At 43.7% G+C, this 14,731-nt stretch overlaps 1 protein-coding gene across 1 annotated transcript in view; it reads right to left on the reverse strand.

Moving 5' to 3' along the window:
* Positions 1-745: 745 nt before the first annotated feature.
* Positions 746-14,731, reverse strand: part of PHF8 (PHD finger protein 8) — a 55,833-nt gene continuing 41,847 nt past the window's right edge. The window contains exons 8-11 of the mRNA XM_058441319.1: positions 8,199-8,308; positions 4,261-4,597; positions 3,241-3,325; positions 746-2,125 (exon numbers count right to left, since the gene is read on the reverse strand). Coding sequence (XP_058297302.1) covers positions 2,047-2,125; positions 3,241-3,325; positions 4,261-4,597; positions 8,199-8,308 — 611 coding nt within the window. The 3' untranslated portion in view covers positions 746-2,046. The remainder of the gene's footprint in view (positions 2,126-3,240; positions 3,326-4,260; positions 4,598-8,198; positions 8,309-14,731) is intronic.

Raw genomic sequence — 14,731 nt, forward strand, 5'->3', positions numbered from 1 at the left:
AAACAGGGCGAATATCTTCATGGGGTTTTTCAGTGAGGATTAAATGAGATATCCCTAAGTAAAATCCCTAGCCCAATGCCTGGCACCCAAAAGGCACTTAATAAATGATAGTGTTTTTATCAGTGAGAAGTGGTAGAACAGAGTGATAAGAATACACATTCTGGAACCAGGTTGGTCCCAGAATTTTCATGTATGATACAGGAAGGTTACTTTGTTTCTTCGCTGGCAGGATGAGGGTGTTGGTGAGGATGAAATGAATCAATAAAGCATTAAGAGCAGTGCCTGGCACAAGAAAACAAGTGTGATAATTGTGAAAACAAGCTCCGATAATTACATTCTTCTAACCCTTGTACTGGCCCTAAGCACAGTAATCAAGTCCAGATTGTACAACAAGTGCATGGGAGAGAGAGGGAAAGAAAAAAAAAATCCCACATTCACAGAAAGAGGACACACTTGCAAAAGCAGTCTCTGGAAAGCCCTCCCATTGAACTTGTCAGGCCCCTTTGAATTATTGCACCCTTTCTTTTCTGCTCAGTCTGCTTCTGATGATCTACCTCAGGTGTGTGAAGTGTGTCCCTCCTGAGGGTGGGAATACCCTTCCCACTTCAAATATAAGGCTGAGCACCAGGGAAATGCCCGACAACTTGCTGAGGGAGAGACAGAGTACAAGGAGAAGGCAGCACTCCCGGACCCTGCACCACATCACCACCCTCACCACAGAAAAAAAGAATGCCAAGCAAAGCAATTGCCAAGATAAATCACTTTTATCTCTATAGGAAAGGGAGGATCTAAAAAAAATATAAATTACATTAGTAACACAACATAAGAAAAAGACAGGGGCAAAAACAACAGAGAAGTCTGAATGATGCTACTCTAACCTATTTATAAAAAGGCCCTGCATCAGAAATTCACAATCCTACCCACTTCTAAAAATATATTTAGACATGTACAGAAGCGGTGGGCTTGTTTTTAAATTGTTTGCTTTTTTTGTAAAAATATATTAAAGGTGAATAGAAATCCTCTCTCCCTTCCCCCTATCCAGCCCCCAGCTAGGGATTGGAGATCAGGGGTAACTATCTCACGGTGTTCTAAACCTTGATTACTAACACTCCCAACCCCTCCCCAACTCACTTCACTTAGAACCTGAAACATTAAAAAAAAACAAAAACAAAGACATCAGCCTCTTTGGAAAAGCATAACTCTGAGGGTAAACTTGCTTTTCATTGGAAACAACACAAAACAACAAACGGGGCTCCAAGAACCCAGCTAAGCTAAACGAAACCCAGTCAAACAGAGGCTGGGTTTCAGCTCCACAGAAAACTTCTAACAAAGAAACAGAGGGAGAAGGCCGGAATCGGGGGGATTTGCTAGCAATTAGCTGCCTTTGAAAGATCAAGAGGGGGTGTTAATGGACAAAAGGGCTGGGGACCTGATCTTGGTTACAGCAGTCACCGCATAGTCAGGCAGTTGCCTATACAGGGACAGAGGCTTCTCCTGCCCTCCCCTCACTACCCTCTGCTGCCTTGAAATCCCCAAAATAAGCAAAGCTGGGCAGAAACAGAGGGGAGGGGAGTAGGGACTCACGTGCTAGGGGGGAGGTAGCCAGGCTTTTTGCCTTTGGTGTGACTAGATGGAGAACTGCTTGGCCCCTGGGGGTCCCCAAGGTAGAGAAAGCAAATGGGCTAAAGGAACCCCTGATTCCAAGGAAGGAAAGTAGAGGCAGGGCTATGGAGAAAAGAAAGACAAACTGGAGATACAAAGATGACGAAGGAAGCCTCACAAATTCCCTGTGGCCTGCATGGTAGCTGTTAAATTCCCCAGAAGCATTGGGCAAGCTGGGGTGAGGTTGGAGTGGGTGGTACAGGTGGAAAGGACAAGGGTACACTCCACTTGGGCAGTGCCAAATGGAGGTGGGGGGATGTTCTCCATCGAGTCCAGATTGCCAGTGAGGCAAGGTGGTGGGAGGTGGGGGCACTGTCTGGACAATGGAGACAATCCACGAAGGAAGGACAGGGGAAGGGAGGATCGGATGGATGGTCTGCTCCTTCACGGATGGGCGTCTCTTCTCTTCAGCTTGGGCTCGTGAATGGCCTGTCTGCATTCTGCTTGAACGATGACCTGTCGTCTGGAAGTGCAAAGGCCCAGGAGTGAAGATGTGAGTCCTGAGGTCTTCTTCAGACCAAGACCTCAGGTGGAGAAAGAAGCATGAAAAGTTCCCGATGGAGGACCCAGGTGTGGGCCGTCCCGCCACACCCTCCATAATGTCCAGGCTGTGCTCTGTGGTATAGGCGGAGCAAGCAGGCTGTAGGGCCAGGGTTATCTGCGTCATTGGCAGGTGCTTTCAGGTTTCTGGGAGATGGTTTTCCACCTGCCAGGGCCCAGCCACAGCCACAGCCACAGCCACAGCCACGTGGATAATGTTCTACATGATTTCAAAATCCAGGCAAATCCCTGGAGCTCACCCTAAAACAAGTGGCCTCATGTGTAGCCAGCTAAAAGTAGCTTCCTCCAACAGGCTACAAAGCCATGGTCAAAGGCTTGGGCATCTGACCTCTCCCTACCTTGACAAGTGATAGGAATCACCTTTCTTCCAAAAGGTAAGTGAAGTTGGCATTTCTAGGCCACTTCTGGAAATGGCCCACAGTGGGGCAGGAAGGAGGCTCTAGGCCTTCCTCTTCATTTCCATGAAGCATTTGGCAAGAGGGGGCAGAGACCACAGCCTTCTCCCATGAGCAAGTCTGGAGGTGGGGCATGTTCACTGGACTGGGGAAACGGGGCAAACAGAATGGGTGGAGGTGGGCAGGCTTCTGGATATAGGGCTAGAGTTGCAGAAAGTGTCAAGCACTGGGCTTCCCACTTCATGGCTCAGGCTCCTTCATACCTCTCCTCATCCTGCCTTCCAGCTCTAGCGGGGCATGAAGAGTAAAGAACAGACAAGGCAGGTGACAGGGGAGTGGTTTGGACGAGTAGAAAAGAGGGTTCTAGTCAGCTGGAAACCTCTCCCATTTACCTGCTACTCAGAGGTATGGAGAAAGCAGGCAGGATGCTCTAGTCAAAGTGGGGAAGGGAACTAGAAGGAGTCGGTGGAGGGGTCCGTGCCTTTGGTAAGTCCCAAGAAAGCAGGACAATGCACCTCAGCACCTTGTCCAGGGCAGATAGGATCCAGGAGTGCCCCAAGAGTTGACAACGGAGAAGGCAATGGGGGTAAAGGGGTGAGGGGTGGGACACAGGAGGGCTCACAGAAGTAGTTTGCCATTTCTGTGGATTTTCAGGATACGGCCGAGTCTCTGCTTTGCTGTGGCCAGGCCCTTTTTGGGACGCTTTCCTGTGGGGGAAGGGAAAAGTAAGCAAGGGCTTTGGCAACGGCTTCAACACCAAATCTGGCACCAACTGCCCTAGGGCCACCTCCCCTTCCTGTTTCTCTACCCACAAAGTTTCTCCATCCTTAGACCATATTGGGCAGGAAGCCCTCCTTAACTACTTCCAACCAACACCACATGCTTTGACTCTTCCTCCTATGACCTCCTGTAGCAGCAACAGACTCCCTGATTACAGTTTGTCTGGTTCTTTTTCTCCACTGATTACTCTGGTCCCAATCATTTTCCTCCCAAGATCCTGCAGGGAGGTAAATGTGCTTCCATACCCTCTTATCCTACCCATCAGGACTGGACAAGTGCCTGGTTAGTGATTAGAGCTCAGTGTCCCTGAAGTTGCCATCCCTAGGGCCTTGCTTCATTAGAAACTCTCATCTTCATCAGCCTTCAACATCATACCAACCTCCATGCCCTTGAGCTGCGTACTCTAGGGACTGGGCTTTGAGGACCAAAGTGAGGGAAAGGAAGGCTTGAGTCCTCTAACTCTTTATTGTCTCTGTCTCCCCACATTAAATCCTCTCCCATGTCCTATGTGACTGCCTCCATATTTGATCAGTTCATCTCCTCCCTCTCCGTTCCCTCTGGCAGAGCCCCAGGTACTCTTCCTGCCTGCCTTAACTTGTATATGTGCCTCCTCCCTAGAGTTCCCATCTCTAACCCACCCTCTACCTCCTTCTGGCCACCAGAAGGATCTTTCAAAACTAAAACCTGATCTTGTCTGTACTTCAAATCAGTCAACATCTCTCCATGGCCCATAAGATCAAATCCAAGCACCTTAGGTCGGCCTTCAGTGTCCCTCCCTGGTATTGTCATCTACTAGAGCACTTAGGATTTAGGGCAGGTGGCTCTAAGATCCTTTGGTTCTACAACCATATGGCCGTTGTACCTTGTCCTGCCTGATTGCTCTGGGAGCCAACTGAAGGGCGCCGCTGGGTCAAGAAGACACCGGGGGCCATAGGTGTGGTGCTGCGGTTTGCCTGGGCCATGCCAAAGGCATTGGGACGAGCGGTGTACTCATGGTCAGCGAGACTTCCTGACAGGGCCTCTTGTTTAGGCTCAGGAGGAGGCAGGGGTGAGGAGGAGGTGACAAGCTGTGGTGTGGCAGCCACAGTGGGGACTGGTACTGTCAGACTGAGATTGGAGTCTTGAGAGCGAGGCTGTTCTACCTCCTTCAGCAAAGGCTTCTTCTTGATATATTTCTTCTTTTGGGCCTTCTGTAGCTCCTGAAACACAAGCCAAGTAGGAGGAGAGATTCAGGAGTGAAGAAGACAAGTTCCCAGGAAAGGAACTAACTAGACAATGTCCAATATGGTTGTGCAATCTGCCACCCTCTCCCTTACCTGCACCAATCTAGCCTGGATGTACACACAGCACATACAGGCCTTCCAATACCTGAGATCATCTCTTTGTTATCATCCATCCTTAAGTCACCACTATCCCTTATTAGTACAGTGCCAAGAAAGCTGTAAATGAATTTGGAGACGAGGATTTTGGTCCTAGTGTTGCCACTAATGAGGTAGACCTTGGACACGTCTAATAATAATAACCAAATTTACATCAGCAGCTGAGACACTTTATATACCTTATCTCATTTAATCCTCATAACAGCCCTAAGAAGAAAAAATCCTAACTTTACATATGAGAAAATGGAGGTGCAGGGATATTAAGTAACTTGAGCCCAAAGCCTCACAGCTGAAAAGTAGTTGGGACCCGTATTTAACCAGGTCTATCTGAAGGACACCTTGTAAACTTCTCAAAGTAGAAAATCTGAGCATAGAAAGATTAGAAAGATTATTAGCTTTGGAATGAGATAAATCTGGTTCAAATCCAGGCTTGTGTCCCTAAATTGGTTGACTATGGTCAAACTGACTAACCTTTCTGAATCTCAGCTACCTCATCTATAAAACAGGTAAAATAATATCTGCTTTTTAGGATTTTTGAAAAGATTAAGTGATGACATAAAAATACACAGCACATAGTAGATATTCGACAAGTGGTTATTATTCTATCTTCATCTCTTATAATGGCTTCTCTTCCTGTTGCTGGTCTTTTTCTTTTAACAGAGGGCTTGACAATCCTCCAGGTCACTGGGTCGAAAAGCCTCACTTTGGGGATGGGAATGACAAATAAGGAGTTGTGTCACTTCTCCCAATACCTTGTATCTCAACCATCCACTGCCCTATGGATCTACTATCCACTGCATAGTGAACACTTGTATAGTGGGCATCTGGAGCCCTGAGAACCTGGAAAGGTGGTGCTGAGAGCATGTAAATCACTTCACCTTCTGAAATTCTACCCAGCCACACAAACCAACTCCGTGATTACAGTTTTTTGCCTTCTCTTGGCAACACGAACCTACTCCTGCCTTCGGAAGATCTCACAGGCTGTGGCTACCACAGGCATTTCTGGGGTACAAGAATAATAATATTAGTAATACATGCCAACCACTCTTCTATAATTACTCGTGTAATACTCGTAAATACCCAAGAAGTAAGAATTATAATCCCATTTGAAGGATGAAGAAAACTGTGGCACAGAGAGGCTAAGTCATTTCCCTAAGGTTACAGGACCAGTAAGTGGTCAAACTGGGATTCATATCTAAGCCATTTGGCTTCAGAATCTCTTCCCTCAGCCAAACTGCTATTCTAACCATACCAGGAACTGCATTTCTGTCCCTTTTTCTCTCACTTAAATCCAGAATTACCTCTTCATATCTAGATCACTAGCCTAAATTTTGCTACCTTTGCTGCCAATCTCTTTCACATATAATTTATCCAGATACTCCCACAGACAACTAGACCATCTTATGACAGAACCACTTTCACCTTGCCAATCCCCTTGCTCAAAAAGCTGTTAGCAGATCCCCGCCCAAGTTCAAACTCCCTGGCCTGACATTCATGATCTTCCACAGTCTGGCTGTTTACACTTAGCCAACCCATAATGATAATGATGAAAAGCTAACAGGCCTATAGTACTTACTCCATACCAACTGCCATTCTAAAAGAGCTTGTACATACATTACCTCATTTAATCCTAAAATGAAGTCTATGAGGAAATAAGGCAAAGAGAAATTAACTTGCCCAAATGGTAGAACTATTAAGTAATTTAAATCCAAGCAGGCTGACTCTAGAATCCATTCTTATAACCATTACTTATTTTAACTAATTCCCCAACATGAAATCTCCAATACAGAAAGATCTGTTTCTTTCTTTCATTCATTCATTCACTCACCCACCCAACCCAATACTGACTAAACACATTTTCTGACCATAGTGGGGATACCAAGTTAAATTAAATATATTCCCACTCTTGAAGTATTCATAGTTTAATAAGAAACACCAAAACATACATTTATGATTGTAAGTACCACGAGAGAATGTTGTAGAAGCATATAGAAAAAGGCCTCTGAAATAAAGTGGTGGTAGGTAGTACGAAGGGCTGTTAGGTAAGGCATCTGATAGGGTATGATTCTCAACGGGTAAAAGGAACATCTTGTGTAAAGGCACAAAAGCATGAGACAATCTGATATACTCACTGAGGGGACTATGAGTATTGCAGTGCAGTACGGCTGTATAAAGGGTGTGCATGAGGGGCTGGAAGGAGGTCAGGGAGATGACTAGAGACCAAATCAAGGGGACTTTAAGAGGGCTTTGTGTGCTATACCAAGGAATTCCCTTCTTCTAGAATGCCTCCCTGGCCCCTACCAGAAGCTTAGCTTGCAAAGCCCCTCCTCAATTTCAAAACCTCTTCTTTGAGGTAATCTCTGATCATCCCAAACAGAATTTAGCTCCATAAAAGGCACTAAGAGTAATTTTCACACCTTTACTTAATTTATATTTATATAAAACAGTAGAACCCCCTTTTTCAAATTACAGCTTACACTGTATTGGGATATACATAAGAGACAGAAGTTCTGGACAAAGAAGATTGCCAAAGATTTAAATACTATTTACATAGGATATAATGACTGAACTGCATAAGCATTTATTTAAATAGAAATATGAAATTTGAAGTCAGGGGATATGAGTTTGAATTGTCTCCTCCATTTACTGGCTGTATTATCCTGAGTCAATTAATGAGAGCTTCATTTTCTTCACCTATAAAATGATGAAAATATCACCTGTTGAACAAGGCTATTGGGCAGATTATATTACACATTATATACAGAAGCAACTAACAAAGCAGATGCTTAATAGCGCTCTAAGCTATAGGATATGGGATTAGGAGCTAACGGGATATTGATTACAAGATAACCAGAGAATTCATCTCCAAAAGCTCCTAAGCACATTACACACATTAAAGAACTTTTAAATGTAATGCTAGGAGGTGAACTTGATTCTAGTGAAGATCACTCTTTAGGACAAAAAAAAAATTAGTGGGTGAAGATTAAGATAATATTATTTCATAAAGAGGACAAGAAAAATTTCTAATCAACCAAATTCCAATACTGGTGGGTGGCTGAGAACTTGAGTGTACTCAGCTGAGTCACCCCCTCAGGGCTTCATATGAGAGCAAAGGAAGGATCTGGTCCTTCTCATCTGAGAGGTTTTTACACACCAAAAAAGGTAAGTGGGTTTTTCTCTGGCCTAATATTTTCTTTCATCCTAAATCATGTCAACTGTGTAACCTGTGGAAGTAGCTTATCACTGAGTTGGGATAAGAGGGATTTAAGAGGGGGCTGGGATACTGCCAAGGATAAAGATCAAAGGTTACTCAGTCCCCACTGAGACAAAGGTGGGATCCTATCAGCCTGCAGGTCTAAGTGTTGAGGCTCTAAGTCAAACTGCTATTAGTTGCAGGGTGACCTGGGGTGTCAGCACCTACCTGCTGGGCCAGCTTTGCAGCTGCTGCAGCCAAACCTGTCTCAATAGAGGCTACCCGGGTCCCCTCACGCACAGGACGGTCCTGCTTCGGCAGAGTTGGGGTCACACGGGCTGCAGGGGAAACAGGATGAGAAGGTGTCACTAAGACATTTATCTGAATGCTAGCCATATTCCCTACCTCCAAGCTCTCCAAAAGTAGTCTCATTGGTCTTCCTGCTTCTAGCTTTTTATGAAGCCAGATTTTGCTTACCATCACATAAGAACCTAATTCACCAATGCTCAAAGCACACACTGATTAAAGGATAAAGGTGAACCTCCCAGAGGGAAAAAGAAAAAAAATGTGAACCTCCTTTGGCTGGGCATGATGGTTCATGCCTGTAATCCCAATGCTCTGGGAGGCTGAGGTGGGACCCTGTCACTACAAAAAATTAAAAAGTTAGCCAGGTGTCGTGGCATGTGCCTGTAGTCCTAGCTACTTGGGAGGCTGAAGTGGGAGGACTGCTTGAGCCCAGGAGTTTGAGGTTACAGTGAGCTATGATTGTACCACTGCACTCTAGCCTGGGCAACAGAGTGAGACCCTGTCTCTAAAAATAAAACAATAAGCCAGGCCAGGTGCAGTGGCTCACACCTGTAATTCCAGCATTTTGGGAGGCTGAGGCAGGTGGATCACTTGTGGCCAGGAGTTCGAGACCAGCCTCGCCAACATGGCGAAAACTTCGTCTCTACTAAAAATACAAAAATTATCCGGGCATGGTGGTGCACGCCTGTAGTCCCAGCCGCTCAGGAGGCTGAGGCATGAGAATTGCTTGAGCCTGGAAGGCAGAGGTTGCAGTGAGCAGAGATTGCGTCACTGCATTCCAGCCTTGGCAACACAGTGAAACTCTGTCTCAAATAATAATAATAATAATAATAAATAAAATAAAATAATAATAAAAATAAAAAGTTAATCTCCCTGAACTGGCATTTAAGTTTGTCCCACATTCTGCTTCTGGCCCACTTACCTCTCCAACCTTATTTCCACATCCATATTCTCAGCTTCTCCAGACGGATGGCTTCCTTATTACATCTCCAGAGTGTGTACAGCTCATCCCCTCTCCCTATGCTTTCATCCTCACCATCCACACTACCTAGAGTACTATCTTCCTTTTTGTCTGCCTATTCAAAACCTACCCATTCTTTAAGGTAAGCTGAAATCAATCTCCTACACAAAACCTCTTTGGTTCCATTGATCTCTTTTTCCTCTGAACTTAAGATCTGTACAAATTACTTGATACATAGCACATACCACCTTGTCTCATTCTCTAATGCTGATGTGCTATTCTGTCTACCAGCCAGGCTATGAGTTCCTGAAGAAGACCACCCTCTTGCATGACTCTTTTATAATGCCTTACCAACCTGAAATCAAAAAATACTCATCCCACCATTTCAAAAGGAAGTGTATTTCAGGATAACCAAACAGCCCCAAATGATGAGAGACAGCTCTTCTTTACAGAAGCTAGCTACTAAATGTAGAAGGAATGACAGAATTAGAAAATCACAAGCTGGCAAGTCCTAATGAAACAATTGATTCTAGGGAATTGGATATTCACACAGCACCAAAATATTACCTGTTCACCTCAAGAAGAAAAAACTTATAATGATGAGATCAAGAGATTACCACTTTAAGTATGAACTTTACTGTCACTAATAGTGAGAAAGCACAACAAAACTTCACGCGCCTCTTGATGAGAAGCAATAGGAAATTCACATCACCTGAGAAGTAGTTTTGTTGAAGAGCTAAAATATAGCAAGCCATTCATATTACTTTCAGTGTTTAGGAAACAGGTATAGAAAAACAAGTTAAATGACACCAGAAGAAAACAAGCAGACATTCTACAAGATAAACTGGCTTAGTCTCTTTAAAAAGACAATGTCACAAGTAAGCAAACAGACAAATCCTAGAAGGTAGGACATGCTACAGGGCAATTACACCAGTGTCAACAACAAATCAATAGCACAGAACAAAAAAGGAGAGTGTGCTCTAGATTGAGAGGGTTAAAAGGCATTCGAATGCCACATGGACCCTGTTTAGACCCTGATTTAAACAAATCTAATATAAAAACACCTTTTCATGGTTTGACAATTTAGGAAATTTGATTATGGACTTGGAATTAGATAAAGAATTATCAAATTATTGTTAGTTTTGTTATGTATAATAACAGGTTGTAAGGTTTTGTGAGAAAATGTCCATTTTTTAGAAATACATACTGAAATACTTGGGGGAAATGGCATAATAACTGGGGTTTGCTTTCAAGCAAAGAAAAAAATTTTAAAAACAAGATAGTGATAAATGAAGCCAATACGGCAATATATTAATAACTGTTCATTCTCACTGGTGGATATATAGGAGCTCAATGAACTATTCTATTTTTATTTATTTTTTGAGATGGAGTCTTGCTTTGTCGCCCAAGGCTAGAGTGCAGTGGGGTCATCTCGGCTCACTGCAACCTCCACCTCCCAGGTTCAAGCTATTCTCCTGCCTCAGCCTCCTGAGTAGCTGGGATCACAGGCATGCAACACCATGCCCGGCTAATTTTTGTATTTTTAGTAGAGACGGGGTTTCACCATGTTGGCCAGGATGGTCTTGAACTCCTAACCTCAAGTGATCCACCCACCTCAGCCTCCCAAACTACAGGCATGAGCCACCATGCCCAGCCTTATTATATTTTTAAAGAAAAAAACTAATGTCACAGAAAAAAGATGTGGTGGTGCTGCTGACCTAGATTTAAACTCCTTGGTTAGCTATTGCTATTATAAAGGAGAATTTCTGGATAAGCAGTATGCAGATTCTAGAACAAGCAATTCGGAAGGCTGAAATTCTTTCTTTAAAGGTAACATTTGTTTAAAACATGATCTGAAGCAAATTTACCAAATGTTGATGCATAATTTTCAGTCATGGATACTTGGATATCTTTTATATTGTTCTCTATAGTTTTGTATGTGTGGTAGTTTTAAAACATGACCCCAAATCCCATGACACCTTTCCTACTGATAGGTGAGGTCTGTGCCCCACTCTTGAATCTAAGCAGGCTTATTTGTAACCTATAGAATATGGTATAAATGACACTATATGACTTTTGAGGCAAGGTCAGTAAAGGCAATTTCAGTTTCCACACTGCTTGTTGGAACACTCATGCTTTTAGCAATCTAAACCGCCATGTAAAAAGTTTGATTGCCTTGAGGCTGCAGAGTAGTGAGGAAGCTAGTCACATGGAGAGGCCATATGTTGGCACTTTCAGTCTTTTGTGTCCTCCCAGACCAGGCATCAAACATGTAAGTGAAAGAGACTTCAGATGACTCAAACTCTTGGCCAACAAGTCACCCTCAGCCTTCAAAGTTTTTCCAGCTGAGACCCCAGACTTCGTGCAGTAGAGACAAGTTGTCGCCATTGTGCCATTTCCAAATTCCTGACCCACAGAATACATGAACATAAGAAAATGGTGGTTGTTTTAAGCTGGGGAAAAAAGAACCCTCCTTGATTAGACTTGGGTTTTGGGAGGGAAAAAACCTATAAAAGATATTTTGTGTAAACAGTTGGGGAAATTTGGTTATGAACTGGGTATCTGAAGATCTTAGGGAATTATTACTAACTTTGGTAAGTATAAAAAAAAGTAGTGTGGTTACACTGGGGAATGGCGGATGTCCTCATTTAATTTTTTTGAGATGGAGTCTCGCAGTCACGCAGTGGCATGACCTCTACTCACTGCAACCTCCACCTCCTGGGTTCAAGTGATTCTTCTGCCTCAGCCTCCCAAGTAGCCGGGATAACAGACACCCACCACCACGCCCGGCTAATTTTTGTATTTTTAGTAGAGACGGTGTTTCACCATGTTGGCCAGGCTGGTCTTAACTCCTGACCTCAAATGATCCACCCACCTCAGTGTCCCAAAGTGCTGGGATTACAGGCGTGAACCATCGCACCTGGCCAGATGTCCTTATTCTTAGGAGATACTAAATTATTAAAGGGTAAAATATGTTATGATGACTTTGAAGTGGCTCAGCAAAAACTATAGATAGCCAGATAGATACAGATAGAGGAATCAAGCAACTACAGCAAAATGTTACAACTACAGAATCTGGGTATTAAGACTATGGGTATTCATGTGCTATCCCTTCTACTTTTACGTATGTTTAAAACTTCTCGGCCAGGCACGGTGGCTCACGCCTGTAATCTCAGCACTTTGAGAGGTCGAGGCGGGTGGATCACCTGAGGTCAGGAGTTCGAGACCAGTCTAACCAACATAGAGAAACCCTGTCTCTACTAAAAATACAAAAAATTAGCCAGGCGTGGTGGTGTATGCCTGTAATCCCAGCTACTCAGGAGGCTGAGGGAGGAGAATCACTTGAACCCAGGAGGCAGAGGCTGTGGTGAGCCGAGATTGTGCCATTGCACTCCAGCCTGGACAACAAGAGCGAAACTCCGTCTCAAAAAATAAATAAAATAAAAAATAAAATAAAATAAAATAAAAAATAAATAAAATAAAAATAAAATTGTCATAATACACTTTGGGAGGCCGAGGTGAGTGGATCACCTGAGGTCAGGAGTTTGAGACCAGGCTGGCCAACACGGTGAAACCCCATCTCTACTAAAAATACAAAAACATTAGCCAGGTGTGGTGGCACGTGCCTGTAATCCCAGCTACTTGGGAAGCTTAGGCAGGAGAATCACTTGAACCCCGAGGGTGGAGATTGCAGTGAGCTGAGATCGCGCCACTGCACTCCAGCCTGGGCGACAGGGTGAGACTCTGTCTCAAAAAATAAAATAAAATTGTCATAATAACAAATTTTAAACAATGAACAAGACTAAGATCTTATAATAACCAAACGCAATGTGTAATCCTTGAATGGATTCTGGTTTAAGTAAGCCAATTACAAAAGATATTTTTGGTGCAACTGGGGGAAATTTGAATAAGTACATGGTACTAGATGTTATTAAGAAATAAATGTTGGCCGGGCGCTGTGGCTCACGCCTGTAATCCCAGCACTTTGGGAGGCCAAGGTGGGCGGATCACGAGGTCAGGAGATCGAGACCATCCTGGCTAACACGGTGAAACCCCGTCTCTACTAAAAGTACAAAAAATTAGCCGGGCATGGTGGCAAGTGCCTGTAGTCCCAGCTACTCCGGAGGCTGAGGCAGGAGAATGGCGTGAACCTGGGAGGCGGAGCTTGCAGTGAGCGGAGATTGCGCCACTGCACTCCAGCCTGGGCGACAGAGCGAGACTCCGTCTCAAAAAAAAAAAAAAAAAAAGAAAGAAGTGTTACTTTGCTTAGGTGTCATACAATGGTACTGTGGTTATGGAAGAAAATATCATTCAATGCATATTTAAGTATTAAGGATGAGATGTTATGATGGGCGACATCAGTGAAAATGGCAAAGGACCTCCAAGAATTCACTCCCCAATAAAAACAAAAAAAAAAAAACTAGCAAAAACTGTCAGGATAAATTTTTTCAGAACTCTGGAAATTAACAAAAGGCTTGCAGCAACCTGGAAAGCACTTGATTCAAGAAAAAACAGCTGAATCTCAGTAAGAACAATGAGCTTTGTGCATTTTAACTTGCCCTAGACACATCTACCTTGCCCCAGCTTAGTGAAAGCCTTGAAAAATAGCAGCCCAAGTTCCCAGCAATGTAGTGAGCAGAAAGGAGCTAGAGCTTTCTTTCAAAGCCTAGTACTAAAAGCCTCTCCCTCCCTGGTGGGTGTTTAAAAAAAATGTTTAAAGGCATGTGCTTAATGTCATAGCTGTTCAAGGTGATGGATAACAGTTGTGACAAACAATAGATTAACCCAAACGGTTAAAAAAAAAAGCTAAGGAATGAGACGTCCATAAAGAATTTGACAAGTTCTCATGCATTTCTGCAAATTATAAGACCACATACATGTAGTTGGCGCTGTAAGACTTGAGAAGGCCTTAAGCATGCACCTCTGTCTGACTTTGAGGTACTACACCAATAGAAGTGAAGGCTACTGCAGAGTTGTAAACTGCCTGGCTGAGTGAAGGCATGCTCCAACATGCACATAGAGAGCCCCTCAGCAAGCACTGGGAACACTCACTGGTTCCAGGCATTTCAGGAAATCTGTGTCCAATCATGAGACATCTACTAAGCTAAATGAGTAGAGTCATCAGTGGGTACACACAAAAAAGTTTACAGACTTTACAGAATTAGTTTAGAAAAGCCACTAAACAAAACACAACTACAACAAAGAGTGTTCTCTGAGGAGCAGAGTGGAGAAAATCTGATTTTCAGAGTTGCCACAGCATTTAAAATGTACAGTTTTCTTTTTTTTATTATTTTATTATTTTTTTGAGACGGAGTTTCACTCTTGTTGCCCAGGCTAGAGTGCAATGGTACGATCTGGGCTCACTGCAACCTCCGCCTCTCAGGTTCAAGTGATTCTCCTGCCTCAGCCTCCCTAGTAGCTGGGATTACAGGCACACACCACCACGCCCGGCTAATTTTTTGTTTTTTTAGGAGAGATGGGGTTTCACCGTGTT

Source organism: Hylobates moloch, unplaced genomic scaffold (assembly GCF_009828535.3).
Source record: "Hylobates moloch isolate HMO894 unplaced genomic scaffold, HMol_V3 SCAFFOLD_7, whole genome shotgun sequence".
Lineage (NCBI taxonomy): Eukaryota > Metazoa > Chordata > Mammalia > Primates > Hylobatidae > Hylobates > Hylobates moloch.